Source organism: Natrix helvetica, assembly GCF_964273705.1.
Source record: "Natrix helvetica genome assembly, chromosome: 1".
Classification (NCBI taxonomy): Eukaryota; Metazoa; Chordata; class Lepidosauria; order Squamata; family Natricidae; genus Natrix; species Natrix helvetica.
The window spans coordinates 135,928,092-135,945,604 of record NC_138548.1 but is presented as its reverse complement, the minus strand read 5'-3'; the positions used below and the strand labels follow the sequence as shown (position 1 = coordinate 135,945,604).

The 17,513-nt window shown below is 37.5% G+C and overlaps 1 protein-coding gene across 5 annotated transcripts in view; it reads left to right on the top strand.

Annotated features, from left to right (window-relative positions):
* The window catches only part of MYLK (myosin light chain kinase), a 199,216-nt gene that overhangs the window by 53,648 nt on the left and 128,055 nt on the right, over positions 1-17,513 (top strand). For all 5 annotated transcript variants that reach the window (XM_081935683.1, XM_081935685.1, XM_081935684.1 and 2 more), the window contains 2 exons: positions 13,317-13,521; positions 15,230-15,278. In XM_081935683.1, coding sequence (XP_081791809.1) covers positions 13,317-13,521; positions 15,230-15,278 — 254 coding nt within the window. The remainder of the gene's footprint in view (positions 1-13,316; positions 13,522-15,229; positions 15,279-17,513) is intronic.

Genomic DNA, 17,513 nt, shown 5'->3' with positions numbered 1-17,513 from the left:
TCTTCCCCAAACCCCCATAACTTTAACTGTCTCCTTAAACTGTCTCCTGTGGACCTCACTCCATTCCTAAGAGGTCTGTAAGGGGTGTGCAAAAACGCACCAGCATGCCTACTGTCCCTCTCCTACAGACCCCATTTATTCGTACCCATTTTCTGTGTTCATATCCACGTTTATACTTATATCCGTTATCTCGTACATGTTAGACAAACTAAATAAAATAAAATAAAAATCATCTCCAGACTGATCACCAGACACCAGATTTAGGGTGGCCTTTGTTTTCCAAAAAGCAAAAAGGAAAAAATGGAATTTTCCTTCTTTTTTATTTTTTCTATAAACTCCTGTAACTTCTGGGTGCATCAAATACCAGCAAAAAGCATTAATTAATATTTATCCTTGGTATTCTTGTAGACTATAGTAATAAAAGTCCGCTTACAATTATCAGTTAAAATTGCAAAGATGTTCAAGAAATAGATCAAAGGCAGTTTAATCCAGTTGTTGGTATTTTATAGTATTCAGAGGTTCAGCCCCTGTTGAGATTTGACACTTTTGATATTACATAGTTTCTTTGTATTAAAAAATATTGATTCATTCTTGTCTCTTCCCAATTAAAATACTTTAGCAATGTTATGAAAAAAAGGAAGCAGCATGTCTCCCTTGATAGCAATGTTTCCATATATGGTGTTTTAGGTTTTTTAAAAGTAGATTCTGTTGATACTGAAATTGAAGGAACAAATATGTACCTAATTATTCTGTTATTTTTATTTTTCTATTTGGATACTAGTGATTATCCATTTTGGAGTTTAAATACATTTCTTCAAAACCTTTTAGGCAACTCAGAAAACAACAGTTCTGAAATGCTACTGATGAGAAATGGAGGGTGAATTATTTTTATGATATTCTCTTATTCTGAACTTGTTTTGAAGTCTGCACAAAATAAACACTAGGATTTCAATTTTACCTCATTATCTCCCAATGTTAGCATAAATGACTAGATGACAAAACCATGCTTACTCATTCTAAGACAGTGATGGCAAACCTATGACACATGTATCAAAGGTGATACACCACATTATTTTGGGTAACACACCCAACAACAACTGCTCTCAAAAACATGCCCTATTCTTGCATTTTTTGGTGTGTGTGTGTGTGTGTGTGTGTAGGTTGTAGAAGAACAGAGTGTACTTTCGCATGGTTTCTGGAACCTCTGAAATTAGTGCAAGAATGGGACGTGCTTTTGTGTGTTTTTCAGAGGTTGCAGAGGTCACAGCATTCTCCAAAGCCACTTCAAAAATGAAGGCCTCATGCGACCTGGGGCAACATTGATTAGGCTGCAGAGGCCTATCAACAGAAAGAGAAGAGCATCTGAACATAAGCAGTGTGGGAAAATAAGCAGGGCGTGGCAGATCCTGGGCCCATAAGACAGGCTTTTTGAGTGCCAGCAGTGATGTTAGGGTCAAGGTCCAGAACCAATCTCGGGCTGCCACAGAATGCTGCTGCTCAGGTGTCCTAGATGGTGTGTGTGTGTATGTGGGAGAAAGTATTGTTTCTCTTTTATTTAGGGGAGGAGTCAAGTTAGGCATTTTTGGAATTCTTGACATGCCAAGCCCCAAAGGTTCTCTATTATTTTTTTAACAGCACCCAACATAATTTATTGATTTGTGCTTCCTTGGGTTGATATTATGTTTCATTTGAGCAAAGTTGAGCATGTTTCGCATGGTTGCCTATTAGCTAGAATTTTATTGAGTCCTTTACTTTGTTTTGACAAGGATCGATATGAAGAGGCCTGCTCATAAAACTGATCAATTGCATTCTTCTCTGTATTGTTCAGGCTCACTATGGAAAACAAAATAAATGTATTCCTGACATTTGAGAAATAAAATCACTTTCCTCCAGTGAAAAGCCCTTTGAAAAAAATCTTTAGATCAGACAAATTTTAATTTTTATCATTTAGAATGGAAATATGAAAGGGTATCATGCATTTCATTACATTGAGGCACTTTGCTTGGAATCATTCCATTTTCATCATTTATCTTTGTCTTGCTGGCATAGGTGATGGCCTAAATTCTATAAATCTGATGCCAGGCTGAACAAAGCCAACTTTACACACAGGGATTATTTTCATGTCTAACAGGAAATGGGAAACTTTAATTTGCTATGGATTTTACCTTATATTGAGGCTGCATATTATATTTGCCTTTTCCAGAACCTGCCAATAGCCTCTGTATGAGGTAAGAAGATAATGCATATTTGGTAGGTTTCCCGCCTTTCTGTTCCATACTTTGAAGTATAGTTTCTTTTTCCAGTATAGTGTAGGAAGTTAGCACCCACACCTCTCTTAGAAAAATGAAATATCCTGGGAAATATTGAAAAGTCAGAATATTATATTTCCCTGGATAGGAAATGGAGAAACATGTTTTAGGCAGGAAACAGACTCACTCTTAATAACCCCCACCTTTGTTAATGGGCCATTAGGGGCCCTGAGCTAGTCTACTCTACATAATAAAGATAGATTTAGCCTTCTACAGAAACTCACCACATGGCATCTGGGAACTCAACCAAACTTGGACTCAAAACACAGCTAAGAGAGTTGCCCCTGGATGGCCCCATGGGAGTCTGACAATCAATCAGTATACATTTCTTACACAGGAATAGGAAACAGGGAGGTGGGGCTGAACAGAGAGTATAAAGCCAGGAACTTTCTTGCCCCTTTTTTCTTCTTCGCCCAACATCTTGAAGCATGTGATCCCCTTTTCTGTTCAGGACCTCAAACCATGTGGTCCTGTCCACCATTAAACCATCTTTCCAAGGAGCCTCCATGTTTCCAGTCTCTTTTTCCCCACTTGGAACTGAGCCCAGAAGGACATTTCTTCCAACAATTGCATCAGAGTCATTAAGGTATTTGTGAACTTTTGAACTTTTCTAAAATACGTGCTAGCAGAAATTAAGATCGTGTTTCTACATTTTGGGAAAATGAAAGAAAGTAAGAAAAAGCAGTCTATCAGATTTGGAGCTTATACTTAAAGTCTAGGTTGAAGGATGGACTGTTAGGATATCTGTGTTTCCCATTCCCCGAGAAACTAAAGAGGCTGGTCTGAGACGTGAGGCAGTGAATGTGCCAAAGGATAAAGAACCTTGATTAAGGGAATGTGATCAGTGATGTTAAATATTTACTTTCTATATGCAGAGATGGTTACGTTTCTAGAATTGCCTTTCACTCCTAGTGCCATTCTATATAAGTACAGGGTTTTTTGGGAGGGGGGGGTGATAGTTCTTTAGAGAGCCAGCTTGGTGTGGTGGTTAAGGCATCTGGCTAGAAACTGGGAAATGGTGGGTTCTGGTACCGCCTTAGGCATGAAGCCAAGTCACCTTGGGCCAATCGGTCTCTTTCAGCCCTAGAAAGGAGGCAGCGGGAAACCACGATTGAAAACACTGCCAAAAAATTGTAAAGAATAATCTAGGCAGTGGCTGGTACTTAAAAAACTGACTTGAAGGCACATACAAACACACAATTATTTTAATACTGTCCAATAGAATCGAATATATTATCTCAGGGTTGAACTTTGGAGTCCTTGGCGTTCTCTGAACTCGGTTGTTTGCCTACGGACATTTTATAGATGTTACTAGATAACATCATCAACAGGGCCGGATTTAGATGAAAAGAGGCCCTAGGCTATTCCACTTATGGGGCCCTTTCACCTCCCATTTTTAAGTTTGTAAATTACATGAGAGATAATGAAATACATCATTACTGTGATATATATCAATATATTAAATGAAACATGTTGTAATTGGTACTAACCTTTATAAAAAATGTGGCACGGATAATAAATAAAAATAAAAGCCCCCTCTTGATCTTGAGGCCCTAGGCTGAAGCCTAGTTAGCCTATAGGAAAATCCAGCCCTGACCATCAATACCAGTGAGTGGGGAGTTTGCTTCTGGTTTATATACAGTAACTTACCCTGTTGATAGGGATGTGGTTTCCTCCTTAGTAGTTTCTTGACGATTGTTTTCTGCTTGATTGTTTCCCTGAAGTTAACCCCTCCAGGTTTATCTGTGTAATATTGAATGATGTATGTGTCTATTGATGGGTGATTTGTTTGAATGCCAAGCTTTTATTTATTTATACTTTATTCATTTATCAATTTTAAATGGCTGACCTCTCTCAAGAACTGTGTCTTTTGTATTTTTTTAAACTGTACTGCTAACTAGGGCATACAAAACCTTTGCCAGTCCAATTCTTGAATACAGCTTGTCTGCCTGGAATCCACACTGTATATCGGACATTCATATGACATTAATAATAGTATACGGACATACTATATGTTTCCAGGAATTCCCTAGCATTTCTTTGGATTTAACTTAGTCTAGGATAGCTGAGTCATTAATACTATATCATCACCCTGCAGCAGACTCTTGAAAAGTGTAAAGAAAAGGGTGTATTTCATTCTTTTCCTTTACTTCAAGGCCTCCTTCTCCATCCACCTATTGGGGCAACACCAAGGCATCTTTTCAAGCTACATCTGTATTTCTCAAAATAAGGTCACAAGAGCTATTTTGGGATAGCCGTAAAGGTACCTGGCTAGAAACCAGGAAACTGTGAGTTCTAGTTCTACCTTGGAAACAAAGCCAGCTGGGTGACCTGGCAATCAATCTCTCCCAGCTTAGAAAATAGATAAGGGCAAATCACTTTCTTGGCACGAACATTGTGGGGACGTATCCAGGCAGTTGCCAGGAGTCAAAAACTGACTCAAAGGCGCACATTCAAAAAAGGTCATGAATATGATGTGGAGAAACGTCATGAGACAACAGATATGTGGTTGCCATAGAACACCTTCCGTGCAAGTCCTTTCTTGGTAGGCATACCAGTCTGATACCACAGAATGCCAAATTCAAAAAAAGCAGATTAGTTCCAGGGACCTGCATGAAGTCTGAATTTTCCTTGTTGAATACACTGTGTTTGTGGTACTGTTGCCTGGAGAGCGAAAGCCTCTGTGCAAAGCTCTGACTATCTATAAGCTGATGCGTATTCTGTCAAGGGAATGACAATGGAGAGAAGGTGGGGAAAGTGACAGGCTACAGCATGATAGGGGTTTAACAAGGACCAGGCACTGTGCTTTAAGAAAAAGACAAGATATGTTCTTCGTATCTTACAGTGCTTATATGAAAAGTGAAGTGCCATGCACATTCACTCTGCTCGTAGGAAACAGTGTCTGTATACAGTATATGTAGTGTAAGTGCAAGGTTGACTTTTTTTTACTGCAAGTCAAGGTGATTGCCCTTGCCTAAATGCCACCTCAGCCACATGTTGCAAAACATTAGGTTTTATTTGCCTTCCACAATTTTTATATTCATTCTGAGGCACTGCATATTTTCCACAAATCATCTTACAAATCAGTTCCAAAGAACCTTGCCAAGAAAACTGCAATGATTTGTCCAGGCAATCGCCAGGAGTCAAAAAGTGACTCAAAGGCACACACACACACACACACACACACACACACACACACCAAAAAAATCATGAATATGGTATGAAGAAATGTCATGAGACAATAGATAGATGGTTGCCATAAAGCACCTTCTTTGCAAGTCCTTTCTCAGTGGGCTTACCAGTCTGATACCCTAGAATGCTAAATTTAAAATAATACAACAGTTCCAGGATCCTGCATGACGTGTGAAAAATGAACTCTTCATTTAAAATGGAAAATGTATTTGAAGAAAGAATTGAATCTTACCAAGTAAAGGGAAATTTTTAAAGAGTTATTATGCATAAGAATATTGATAAACAACATACATCTTTTTAATGCGGTGAGATGCCATAAGAGTTGAACTATAATTGTTTAGTGATTATATATTATCATATATGCTGCAATGTTCTATGAATACATCTAACAATTCACACTAACCATTTTTTAAAAAAAGGCTACATATGTGCATCCCCACAGAATTACAATTGTCCCATTAATACTCATTTGCATGTGATGTGCATGTGTGCGTAATACATATTTGTACTGTACGTCATATAAAAGAACAAACATTGCTTTGGGAAATCCCACTAATGAGGGTTGGGACGTTTTGGGAAACTACAGGTGTGGAGGCAGAATACAATGAGTTGTAGTTGTTCTCAGCTACAGCAGCTATATTTTAACACTGAACTAAAACTTTTACATGAAAGTTAAATGCATGTGTGATTGTAGATGGAAGTCACATGTATCTCTCAAGTACGTACTTATACATCTATGTACAATTTCACCTGCAAAATGTTAGTCTCTACTTAGTCATTACCATTTGGTTAGTCATCAAGTAGTATTAAAAGAATGAAACTCAATCTTTCATAACCAATTATTTACACTTCAGTAGTGGCGTGTTATTATTAAAAATTGCACTGAGACATCACAGTACATTCTTAGCAACCATAAGGCTAATAATAGATTGTTTATAATAATAGAGAATTTTTAATACAATATATAGAAGCAGAAACAGTATTAGGAAGTTCTGAGGAATGCGTGGTGTGCTTTTTAGTGGCCCAGATATCACAGTGCTGATATATTTCTGGAATGTGTTACTTGAAAATGTATCCCACTTCATTCTAGTATGGCGCCTGTAGTGTTGATTGTAGTGTATTTGAATCTTGTAGTAATTTTTCTATCATTAAAAAGGGGGGGGCTAAACCTTTGGAAAATAATGCTAAAACCCTAGTTTATCTAAACAGAAATAATTTAAAATGTGTGTACTGAAATAATTCAAGTTAATATGTTGCAAAATAATTGTCAAGAGTATGGTTTGCAGCTATTGCCTGCTTTTTTTTATTACTAGACCTTGTCTCTTATAAATCAATCATGAAAAGTTTTCTGTTGCAAGTATTGGGAATATCCTTGAAAGACAGAGCCACATCCAGGGAAACAATCATATAAGATATATCTCGGACCACAGAGGGAATGGAGGTGTAGAAAGCATCTCAGAAGGGATCCGTCCAGTGGTGGGTTGCAATTTATTTTACTACTGGTTTGCTTGTGCGCGCAAGTACAATCGCATGATGCTTCTGCGCATGCAAACTATTCAGGTGGGTGGGCGGAGCCTCCAGCCTCCATCACTACTGATTCGCTCAATCTGGGCCAACCAGCAGCAACTCACCTCTGGAGTCTGGATCCACTCTAGTTCCCTAGAAAGTGAAGATAAGGCAGGAGAGATGTGCTTTCAGATTTGCAAGATTGTATTCCTATAATTTTATAACAAAAAGTAGTGTTATTACTTATTGCTTTGATTTCTTGTTTGGACTACCTCAAATGGCTGGTAGATGTTCTGTTTAGTTGGTCGGGCTAATAGATCTCTGTAGCTTGACAGTCCCCCCCCCTTTTTTTTTTTTTATTGTGGGATGAAAAATAGACAACACAGCACTCCTGAAGATAAGTGTCAGTGAGAGATGGGAGAAAATCTTCCCTCATTTGATTCTCACAAAAACAGTATTTATAAGGTAGACTATAGTGAGAGTGAGAGCAAGAGGGAAGTGTGAAGTGTGATGGCCTAAATACACTCACTGAGCTTTTTGGTCAATAGGAACTTCTATTTGCAACTCCTTGTTCTGAGTTCAGCACCTTAGCCACTACATTGTACTGTTGGTAAGTGTTAGATACTAGTTTCAGCTATAATGGTTTCCACCAAGGTCCTTTGTTCCGGTGGGCTACACCCAAACTCTTCTGTCGCATCGCCCCCTGATTCCACAAGCAAAATTCGGAACTTTAGTGTAGGGGATTCAGTTTATACCCACAACTACGCCAGGGGAATCTGTGGATTCCTGCCACAGTGATAGGTACCACCGGGCCTCGCTCTTATCTTGTAGAGCTCAAGGAGGGTCGGAATTGGAGAAAGCACGTTGACCAACTCTGTGGCCACCTCTCCAACTCCACTCTTAGGCAACCAGAGGTAACTCCTGCACGAGTTAGCCAAAGCCCTACCCAAATGGAGCAAGAACTCACTCCTTCCACAGGCAGCTCAAGCCCGAGGGTACCAGGGAACTTATCTGGTTGTGTTGCAAGCCCGCAGCGAGCTCCAAGTAAACCGGCCCTAGAAGCTCCAGCTGCGGCCTGTGATAGGGTCCAGGAGATTCCACCAAGTGGAGCTGCGGAGCAAACAGGTCCGTCCAACCTGTCCAAAGAACACCCTCCGACTGAACTGCGCAAGTCAGGCAGAGCTACCAAAAAGCCCGCTACCTGTATGACTACATAACCAGTAGGATTATTCCATCTAAGAGGGGAGGGGTGTTAGATACTAGCTTCAGCTATAATGGTTTCCACCAAGATCCTCTGTTCTGGCGGGAACACAGATTTAATCTCATTGGTCGAAGGGTCTGACAGCTCCCTATAAAAGGGCTCCTGTCAGACTCAACCTTCGCTGGATTGTATATAGTTGCTACTGAGTTAATAAAGAGCTGTTGTTACCATTAGCCTGTGTGTGCCTTTCCATTACCCGATCTAACAGCAAGGATGCAAGTATTTGATCCAGTGAAATGTTTATTGATTGATTGGACTTATATACTGCTCTGGTTTGAAAAGATCTGCAAGTAACTAAGTATAAGATAAGGTTTCTGGTTAAATTGTCAGAGTCAACTGAGAATTGGAAAGCGTGTTTTTTGTTGGTTTTTTTTTTTTTGCTATTTTTGGATCATTGTGGGGTGTGTGTATCTAAATATGAAGCATATTGTCTTTGCACAATAGATTATTTGGATCATTCCAAAATAACTTACTTATTAGTACTGTTTGCATATGGGATAAGAACCTAAACATCACCAGATGTGTGGAATTTCAGAATGTTATTTCTTTGTGTTGTAGTTGAAAATTGCATTTGGTTATTTGAAATACATGAGTAGTTTAGAATGAATTTGATTTCATTTTTTTGTTATTAGTTAATAAACCATCTGGGATTCTAGATGAAACTTTGGTGGCAATCTCTTTATGACTTGTCAACATTTTCTGTTCTTGGCAAACAGTGATGGTGTGTCATTTTGTATAACTTCTTGTTCTTCCTGACATTTGATTAAAATCTGGAATTTATAGTTAAACAATGTACATTTTACTTCATGATTAGAATATTTTATTGAATTCCATTCCTATTTCAGAGAAAAGTCTCTAAATTTCTCTTCTGGTAGCTGCCAAATGAACTGTGCAGTTAAATTTAAGAACAATAGGTTTGTAATAGTATATGCAATTAAAACTTAAAACTTAAATAGTGGTTCTACTTAGAATTTTGATAACCCTAAATGGATATTTTTTTGAATTCTTGAGGCAGAAATCCTAAGAATTGAAAATCATAATCTACTAAATCTGCCTAGGTAGTTTCTAGACCTGCTAAAATTACATCTTCTCAAGAGCACCAAGTTGAACAATATTTTTTTAGGGCTATTCATTATCCATGAGAATGAGGCGTAAACTTTGAAAGATTTGCTTCATAACCATGAATTGCTGACTTCTGGAATAATAGTTTTGTTATTTAGATTTTAAGTAAACTATGAGCAGGAGAAGGAATCTTTTGCAGTTTTACATCTAATGTACCACAGTAGTTTTTTGGTGGGACAATTTTATTCTTCGGGAGTGATATTTAAAACAATAGTTTGTACTAATGTTTGAAGAGCAACAGTGATTTGACTTTATATGGCTGACTTTCTGCCTAACAACACCCTGCTATGCTTAACTATGTGCTTATGAGCCATAGCACTCAATTTCTTTCAGAAATTCATGGTCTATGTATTTTAGATAGATCTTGAAAAATCTTCTGCTGGTCTCAGAGTTCCATTAAAAATTTAGTCTTTGGATTTAAAATGTATCTGGATTTTTTTCTTCATTTGATCAGATTATAAACAGAAGGCCTGAATGCTGTCATTTACCAGATAGAATGTAATTATGCTTGAAAGCTGTTGCTTCTTGAGTATGCTTTTTTGTGTGTGAATGTGTCCTTACAGTACAATCTTAAATATATTCATACCTCTCTTGGATGCAATTATATATGAAGAGAGCATCATCATTTGCAAACTCGAAGTTCAGGAAAGATAATTCAGTATCTTGGATTATACAAGCCAAAATGCTTGATTTGCATATGTTTATACAGAAAAAGGCTCTTTTTCAATATCAATAGAATTTCCTCATTGTAGCCATGATTAATCAAGTAGCATGGACTTAATTCAACTTGAACATACTATGTATATCATACAATTCAAATCTTTGTTTTGAATTCTTGATTTCTCTTTGAAAGTGTAGTACTTATATTAAAAAATAGGTAACGGTTAAAGCGTGGTGGGATTCAATTTTTACTACCGGTTCTGGGTGTGTGACTTTGAGGGTGTGGCATGGCTTTGTGGGCATGGGCAGGGGAAGGATACTGCAAAATCCCCATTCCCTCCCCACCCCACTAACCTGTTTTCCAGCTCTGTTCTCCTGTTCATGGAAACAAAAGAAGATCAGGTGGGAGACAGCAGGGCCGGGACCAGTCTATTTGCTGGTTCTCCGAACTATTCAAAATTTCCACTACAGGTTCTCCAGAACCTGTCAGAATTGGCTGAATACCACCTCCGGTTAAAGCTCTATATTGCATAATATTAGATAAATTAATACATTCATCAGCCAACCATTATTGAATATATTATTAATGACAGATGTTTCCACGGAGCAAAGAAGATTTACCAGAAAAAATAATTTTAAGTTTATGTGAACATCGGCAGTTTTGGAATGGGTCAATTGGCAGTTTTGGGTAGCTGGTGGTTTGTCTTAGAATCTATGATGAAATTTCTAATTATTTTGGGGGGGTTATTTTAATGGATCCTGAACAGAATACCAAAATGTTATCTGAAAGAAACAGATTAGTATGAGATATGATACCCCTTGGGTAAAACTACTTATCAAAGTCATCTTGCAGTATGGTTTATCTGTTTTAATACCTAGCTTCAGTTAAATATCTAGACAAGAAAATGTTTAAACATAGGATTCTGCCTGTAATGCCCAAATCAGCATTAAGTCATTTGCAGATATTAGTCCCTTAAAATACTTGGCAAAGAATAAGAAGAAATTTCAAACAGAAAAAAAACCCAATCTACCAAATAACAGTTTTTATCAGAGTGGGATTTGAGTTGTATGATTCTATGGTGAAAGTAGCATAGTAATAAATAAATTGTATATGTGTGTTAACGGTGCATACTACCCATAGTCACATGCAAATGAGATGGGCAGCTACATATACTTCATAAATAATAACTGGAATATCAGACAAAAATATTGCATACATGCTCTCCTTCGCTGGAAATTATGTGCCTCAGTAATAGTGAAGTTACTGGTTGACAAAATAGCCTATTGGGATACTGACAACAGATTACTTTATTTCTTTCAGAGTGTACACATGTGTTACTCGTAGGTCTACTATGAGTTAAAGATGAGAACTCATTTTATTAAAGAGATTGAGGAGAATGCAAATCTGATTATTGCATTTGAAGGATTGGATTGGATTGGATTTATTAGATTTATATGCCGCCCTTCTCCCAAGGACTCAGGGCGGCGTACAGCATTAAAAAACATAGTACAAAAGTTAAAAGGAAATTAGAAACAGTCCAAAAAACAAATCCAATTTATATAACACTCACATTTTAAAAATTAAATAAAATTAACAGGCCAGGCCGGCTTGCTGGAAAAGCCAACTTTTTAGGGTGCGTCGGAAGGACCGGAGGTCAGGGATTATGCGAAGCTCCGGGGGCAGCTCATTCCAGAGGGAAGGCGCTCCCACAGAGAAGGCTCTCCCCCTGGGGGTCACCAGCTGACACTGTTTGGCCGACGGCACCCTGAGTAGCCCAACTCTGTGGGATCGTACTGGACAGTGGGAGGCTACTGGTGACAGTAGGTGGTCTCGCAGGTACCCTGGGTGTAAGCCATGGAGTGCTTTAAAGGTCATAATTAGTACCTTGAATCGCACCCGGAAGACAACCGGTAACCAGTGCAGGCCGCCTAAAAGGGGTGTAACATGGGAGCACCTAGGGACTTCATTTTATATCTTTGCATCTTTGCATTTTACTTTTTGATGTTGTTTGGTATTTTGATACAGTCAATTGACTAGTAAGTGAACATGAATAGGGGTGCAAACATGTTTGTGCATTGGTATGAGTTTGAAACTGATAAAGTAATTTAATAAGATAATAAATATAATGAGAATTATCTTTGAGCTCTTCTTTTAACTGCTGTGTTCAGTATAACAGGAAACATACCACAGGACAAGTCTATATTTATTGCTTTTTTCAGTCTCTCATTTAATATGTGAAATGATACATTGTTGTTTGGTCATTAGATAGTTTTGTGTGGAGGTACACATTATTAAGGCATTCTGGCAATTTAAAAAATGAAAAACATAATGCAAAAGCCCAAAACACCTTCAAATGTAAGCAAATCTTCCCTTAATTTTAATCTCCATTGATCAAATATATAAACTGTACCCCTGTACATTAAAATTATCTAAATATGAGTATCTCCCAATATACCTTTCATCATATTCTAACTTTGACATGCACAGTATATCAAATAAATTATTTATCAGTTCATCTTGTTGAAAATAGATATCCTTTGAGTGAATGTTTAAAAATCAGATTCAAATATAATTTTTCTTCAAGCCCAGATTAATGTAAATGCGTAAAATAATCCACAGATGATAATCACCATGTTTTGGGCTTCTGTGCTGTTCGCTACTATCCAAAAGGAAAAAAGAATAGTTAAATTTACAAAATTTATCTGAAAGATCTGATTTTCCTCTGTGAAAAATGTTGTTGACCAGACTTTGTACACTGACTGTTGCTTGCTTTTTATTTTGCAGCTGGTTTACATGGAGTTGTCTGAATAATGCTATTTCTGAATACTTTTCAAGGAGAGTTCATCTGATAAAGGATATTATATCCTGTGATTTTCAACCTACATATGGTTGTTTTAATTTACACTGTTATATGTCTGCCACACCAGACTGAAAAATGGGGTCATAGATTTATCATCTGAAACTATTTCTCAAAATTTCTCAGTTTTGGCTTTTAAACCTCAATAGGCAGAACTTCTTGGATCAACATTGCTAGTATTAACAGCATGATGCATCCGTAGATTCTCTTCTTTCTATTCGTATTTTTGCCTTTTGGCTCTTGGTGCTTTGTATGTATTTAACAGACATTACTTCAGAAAATACTTATTTCCACTGGCTTGCAAAGTGTTCTGCATTTGTTCCAGGTAAAATCATTTTGCTTTTGTTTTTTTTCCTTCCTCAACCCCCATTTCCTCCCTCTGGTTATTTCTATATGGAACTGTTTTAGGTTAGAGGCAACCCTGAACCTCAGATCACATGGTACAGAAATGAGCACCTTGTCACAGGAGAGCGCTGTGTGGCAAATTGCAGTGTCCGAGGGATTTTCAGCTTGATGATTAAAGGGGTGAAGGAGGAAGATGGTGGTCTGTATACATGTCAGGCCAGAAATGCTGGTGGGATTCGCCAGGTGACTGTGGAATTGACGGTGGAAGGTAAGAATGTTAGCAATCTAGCACAGATTCCATTCTGGAAGCTGTTTTTGCTTCTCTGCAATGACTTGCCCCATCCCAACTTTATTTTTTTCCTGATTACAAAAGCAAATGTGGAAAATTGAGGGCAGAATGCCAGTTGGCTACCATTTTTTATGCCTTGGCTAACTCAGTGGAAGAAGGGAACTCAGCAATTGAAAATACATAAGTTGAAATGTGTACTTGCTGCAAAGAATTTAGGGGACAATGCCTTCAGCCATGAGGATAAATCAGGAACAATAAACCTGTGATTTCAGAAAACTACATCTCTTCACGATAGGCTGTGGTGACTTGGGCTATTGGGACCTGTAGGGTTTCAATATCTGGAGAGCTATAGGTTACCCCACCTTACTCTAGAGTTAACACTTTTGAACCTATTGCCTTTGAGAGCTTGAAGGCTTTAAAAGGAAACTGAATTAATTCACGGAGGACAGGTCAACTGAATACCATCTGTCCTAAATACTCAATCTTCCCTCCAAGATTTGAAGAAGTATGCCTCCAAATACCAGTTGTCCAAAGAAGTTTCAGTGCCTCCTGCTTGTGAGCACCCAGAGACGTTTGGCTGGGAACGTTACTAAGTTGAGGTGTCCCTAAGGTCTGCCTTAACCTGATCCAGCAGGGCTATTTTTATGCAAAATTCTCATCTGCAGGATGCCAGGTGGGAAGACTACTTTGGTGTTTCAAAGCAAAGGTTAACCTAAGGAATTTATAACAATTACTTTTAAGGATAGGACATGGTTATCCTCCTACCACTTGCCTAAGCATCTCTGGAATAGCGCCCCCAATCTTTTGGGCACCAGGGACTGGTTCTGTGGAGAGAGGCTTTTCTGCAGAACAGAGGGGGTGTGATTTCGCATGGTGCCTGCATCCCATGGATGGGGCTCCACTTGTTGCACGGCCTGGTGCCGGTCCAAGGCCTGGGGATTGGGGACCCTTGCTCTAGAAGAAACCCATGATATGATTTGATCTGAGAAAATAGTGGTCAGACTTAACCACTATGATTGCTGTTGAGTTAAGCATAGGTGATTATTTACAAAAATTTGCATTAAATTATATTCATGTTTTTAAATATTTTATGCTGTCTCCCATATTTTACAGAAACCAACTGAATTTATCATTCATTAAAGTTCATAAAGTTAGTTGCTCACATCCAGTAGATGGTGCTGTAGACTCACAACATAATATCTTCCATCCAGACTTAAATGTTTTTGGTTCTGAGGTGTTATTGTCTTAAACATGTTAAGGTAATAGATGCAGGCAGGTGAACTAAATATGGCTTCAGGTTAGTCACTTGGAATTAAATAAAAACTTCTTATTGAAAGACTATGAGCAGTTTTTGAAATAGCAAAAACAATTAAGTAATTCTATTTGTATGTATGCATAAATGTGATAAAACAACATTTTCAGTAGAAATTTATCATTTTAGTGTATAGGACTGTAGCTTGGACTGCTTCTCAAAGCACTCCACAGCAAATAGTTGTTTGTGCCCTGCAATTACTTTACCTCTGTTGTAAGGTACAAGCAAAACTTGATTAGATTACATTAGATGTGATTTTTAAAAAAACATGGGCAAATATATTGTTTTGATATATCGAGATATATAGGGCCCCAATGATTTGCGGTCATGATAAAGTATTTTTTAATGTCTGACCATTTTTCTGTTTTCTTTTAGGAAAAGTTTTGAAGAAATATAACTTGCCTTCCAGTTCCAAAAGTTCTGGGTAAGAGTTTGGGCATTTATTTATATACTTAGAGCAGATATCTATTCCATAACATGCAGAGCTTTAGAAATATCTAAAAAAGGCAAGATTTTCTGTTTGGCTTTAGTCATAATAATTCTGCTGCTTTCAAAACATTTCATGGAACCATATATTCATGACAATGTCAATATACTTTCCTGTCTAGCCTACCTAATGTTGCAAATCTAGTTGTGTTGAATTTCTTCTCCTTATACTCTTATGAATTAGGGAGGATTTCTTCCTGAGCCACTTCCAAATTATCTTGTTTGTTTGGACTTTAAAAAAATTGGCTCCATTTCCCTAGGTCAGGGGTCAGTAACCTGTGGCTTTGGAGCCACATGTGGCTCTTTCATCCCTCTGCTGCGGCTCCCTGTCGCCAGTCAGTAAAAGGAAAAAGGATGCCGTGCTAGGAGGACTTCAGGTGGGGGAACTGGACTTCCGGTCGGCAGACAAAAAAGGACGTAGCACTAGGAGGAGACTTTATAGTGGGGAACCAGACTTCTGGTTGGCTCCAGAATTGAATGGGGGGCTTCCGGTTAGGACCTTTGTGGCTCTTTGAGTGTTTACGTTTGCCGACCCCTGGCCTAGAAGTGTTCTTGTACATTTCCGTCAAATTCATCTTCCTTACTTTTTACAGTATTCAGTATTGTTAAGCATTGTAAGCCATTTGGCCTCTGTGCTTGCTTTGTTCAGCTGTCTAAACTTTGAACCAAATTTATAAGTAATGTGTTCCACCAATTTATTTCATTTTAAATTTGTTATTAGATCTAATCTAGACATCTCTAATCTGGCCAATAGAAACTTGGGGGGGGGGTTATTATTCACTGTTGTTACACCTCACATTCCAGGTTACTGTCTGATCTTGATTCATATTTAGGAAGCTGAATTGCTATTTTCCCCCATGAAGAATAATTTCATGTATTTTCTAATATGATTCTTAACTCTATATTATTTCACTAGGAAGTACAGATTAGAATATTTACCTGCTAGGTGTTTTTCAAAGCAAGAAATAGAAGTCATTGGGGGCCCAACTTTTATAACTTTTGCCCTTTATTATATTTAGCTAATTGATTATCACCTAATTATAATTTACATTATTAAGTTTCCCTATATTACACTCTTTACAATATAGTGTTTGCTTTTTGGGCTGAAACCTCATAGTTTCTTTTAGTATTATAATATATTACAGAAGATGAGCAAACATGTTTGCATATGTGTAAGCATTTTGTGCAGAGCACATAACCAGGACTTTAAATTTGCTTGAAACTCACAGCTTCATTTTCATCACAGTTGATTATTCACATTAGGTGTGATGGTGTTATTTGCCATTAAAGTGAGCCAGACTTCTTTTAACTCTAATCCTAACCTTCTGTGTTTAACATTGTTTGTAAATTAGCCAAAAGTATTTTGGCTTGGGAATTTATAAAAATCAAAGTCCACTGGAACTGGTGGAGAACTGGTATGAACCACACTAAATAGGTATTGCTTAGTGTATATTGAATGTTCTATTACTGTTCCTTATTTCATGGCTTTTTATCACAATTTTAAATGATGAACTCACTGAACTGGTATTGGTTATTTAACCTTTGAATTTCTGAAATATAAGCAGAGCTTGGCTAACATTGTAAATACTGTATATATAATCAATTTAATTCACCTTATACGTAGCAAAGGCCACTTTCTGATCTTTTTTTCCCGAAAGGCTTCCTTCTGAAATATTTATGGCAGTATGTTAGTAATCATCTTTAAAAATGGAGAAAGTATAAAAATAAATGTTGTTCCTCAACTGCTCATTCTCAAATCACAAGATTCTTACAAGCTTCTTAGTATTACTTTTTAAATAACTTTTAGTTCTTAAAGTTATTAAAATGCTCATAAGGTAGTAAATGTACGAGTTGACTGGAACACTATGAACAAGAGGGTTCCTCCCACCCCCACCTTTGCAAATAGGCCAGGAATGATTCCCAAAATTAACCAAGCCAAATAGCCATAGGCTTACAGCATGTACCTAAAACATAGGGTGTTGTAGCCTCTTCCCTACAACACTCTTATTTAACCCTTTCATCATCAGTCAAAGGGGGTAGAAACTGAGTATCAGAAATTATATATTAATAAAATAAATATTAAATCTGTTTAATATTTATTTAAAATGAGTGGTTGTCTTACAGTTTTGCAAAACAGATTCTGATTTTTCTGCAGAGTTGTGTTTTTTTCCAG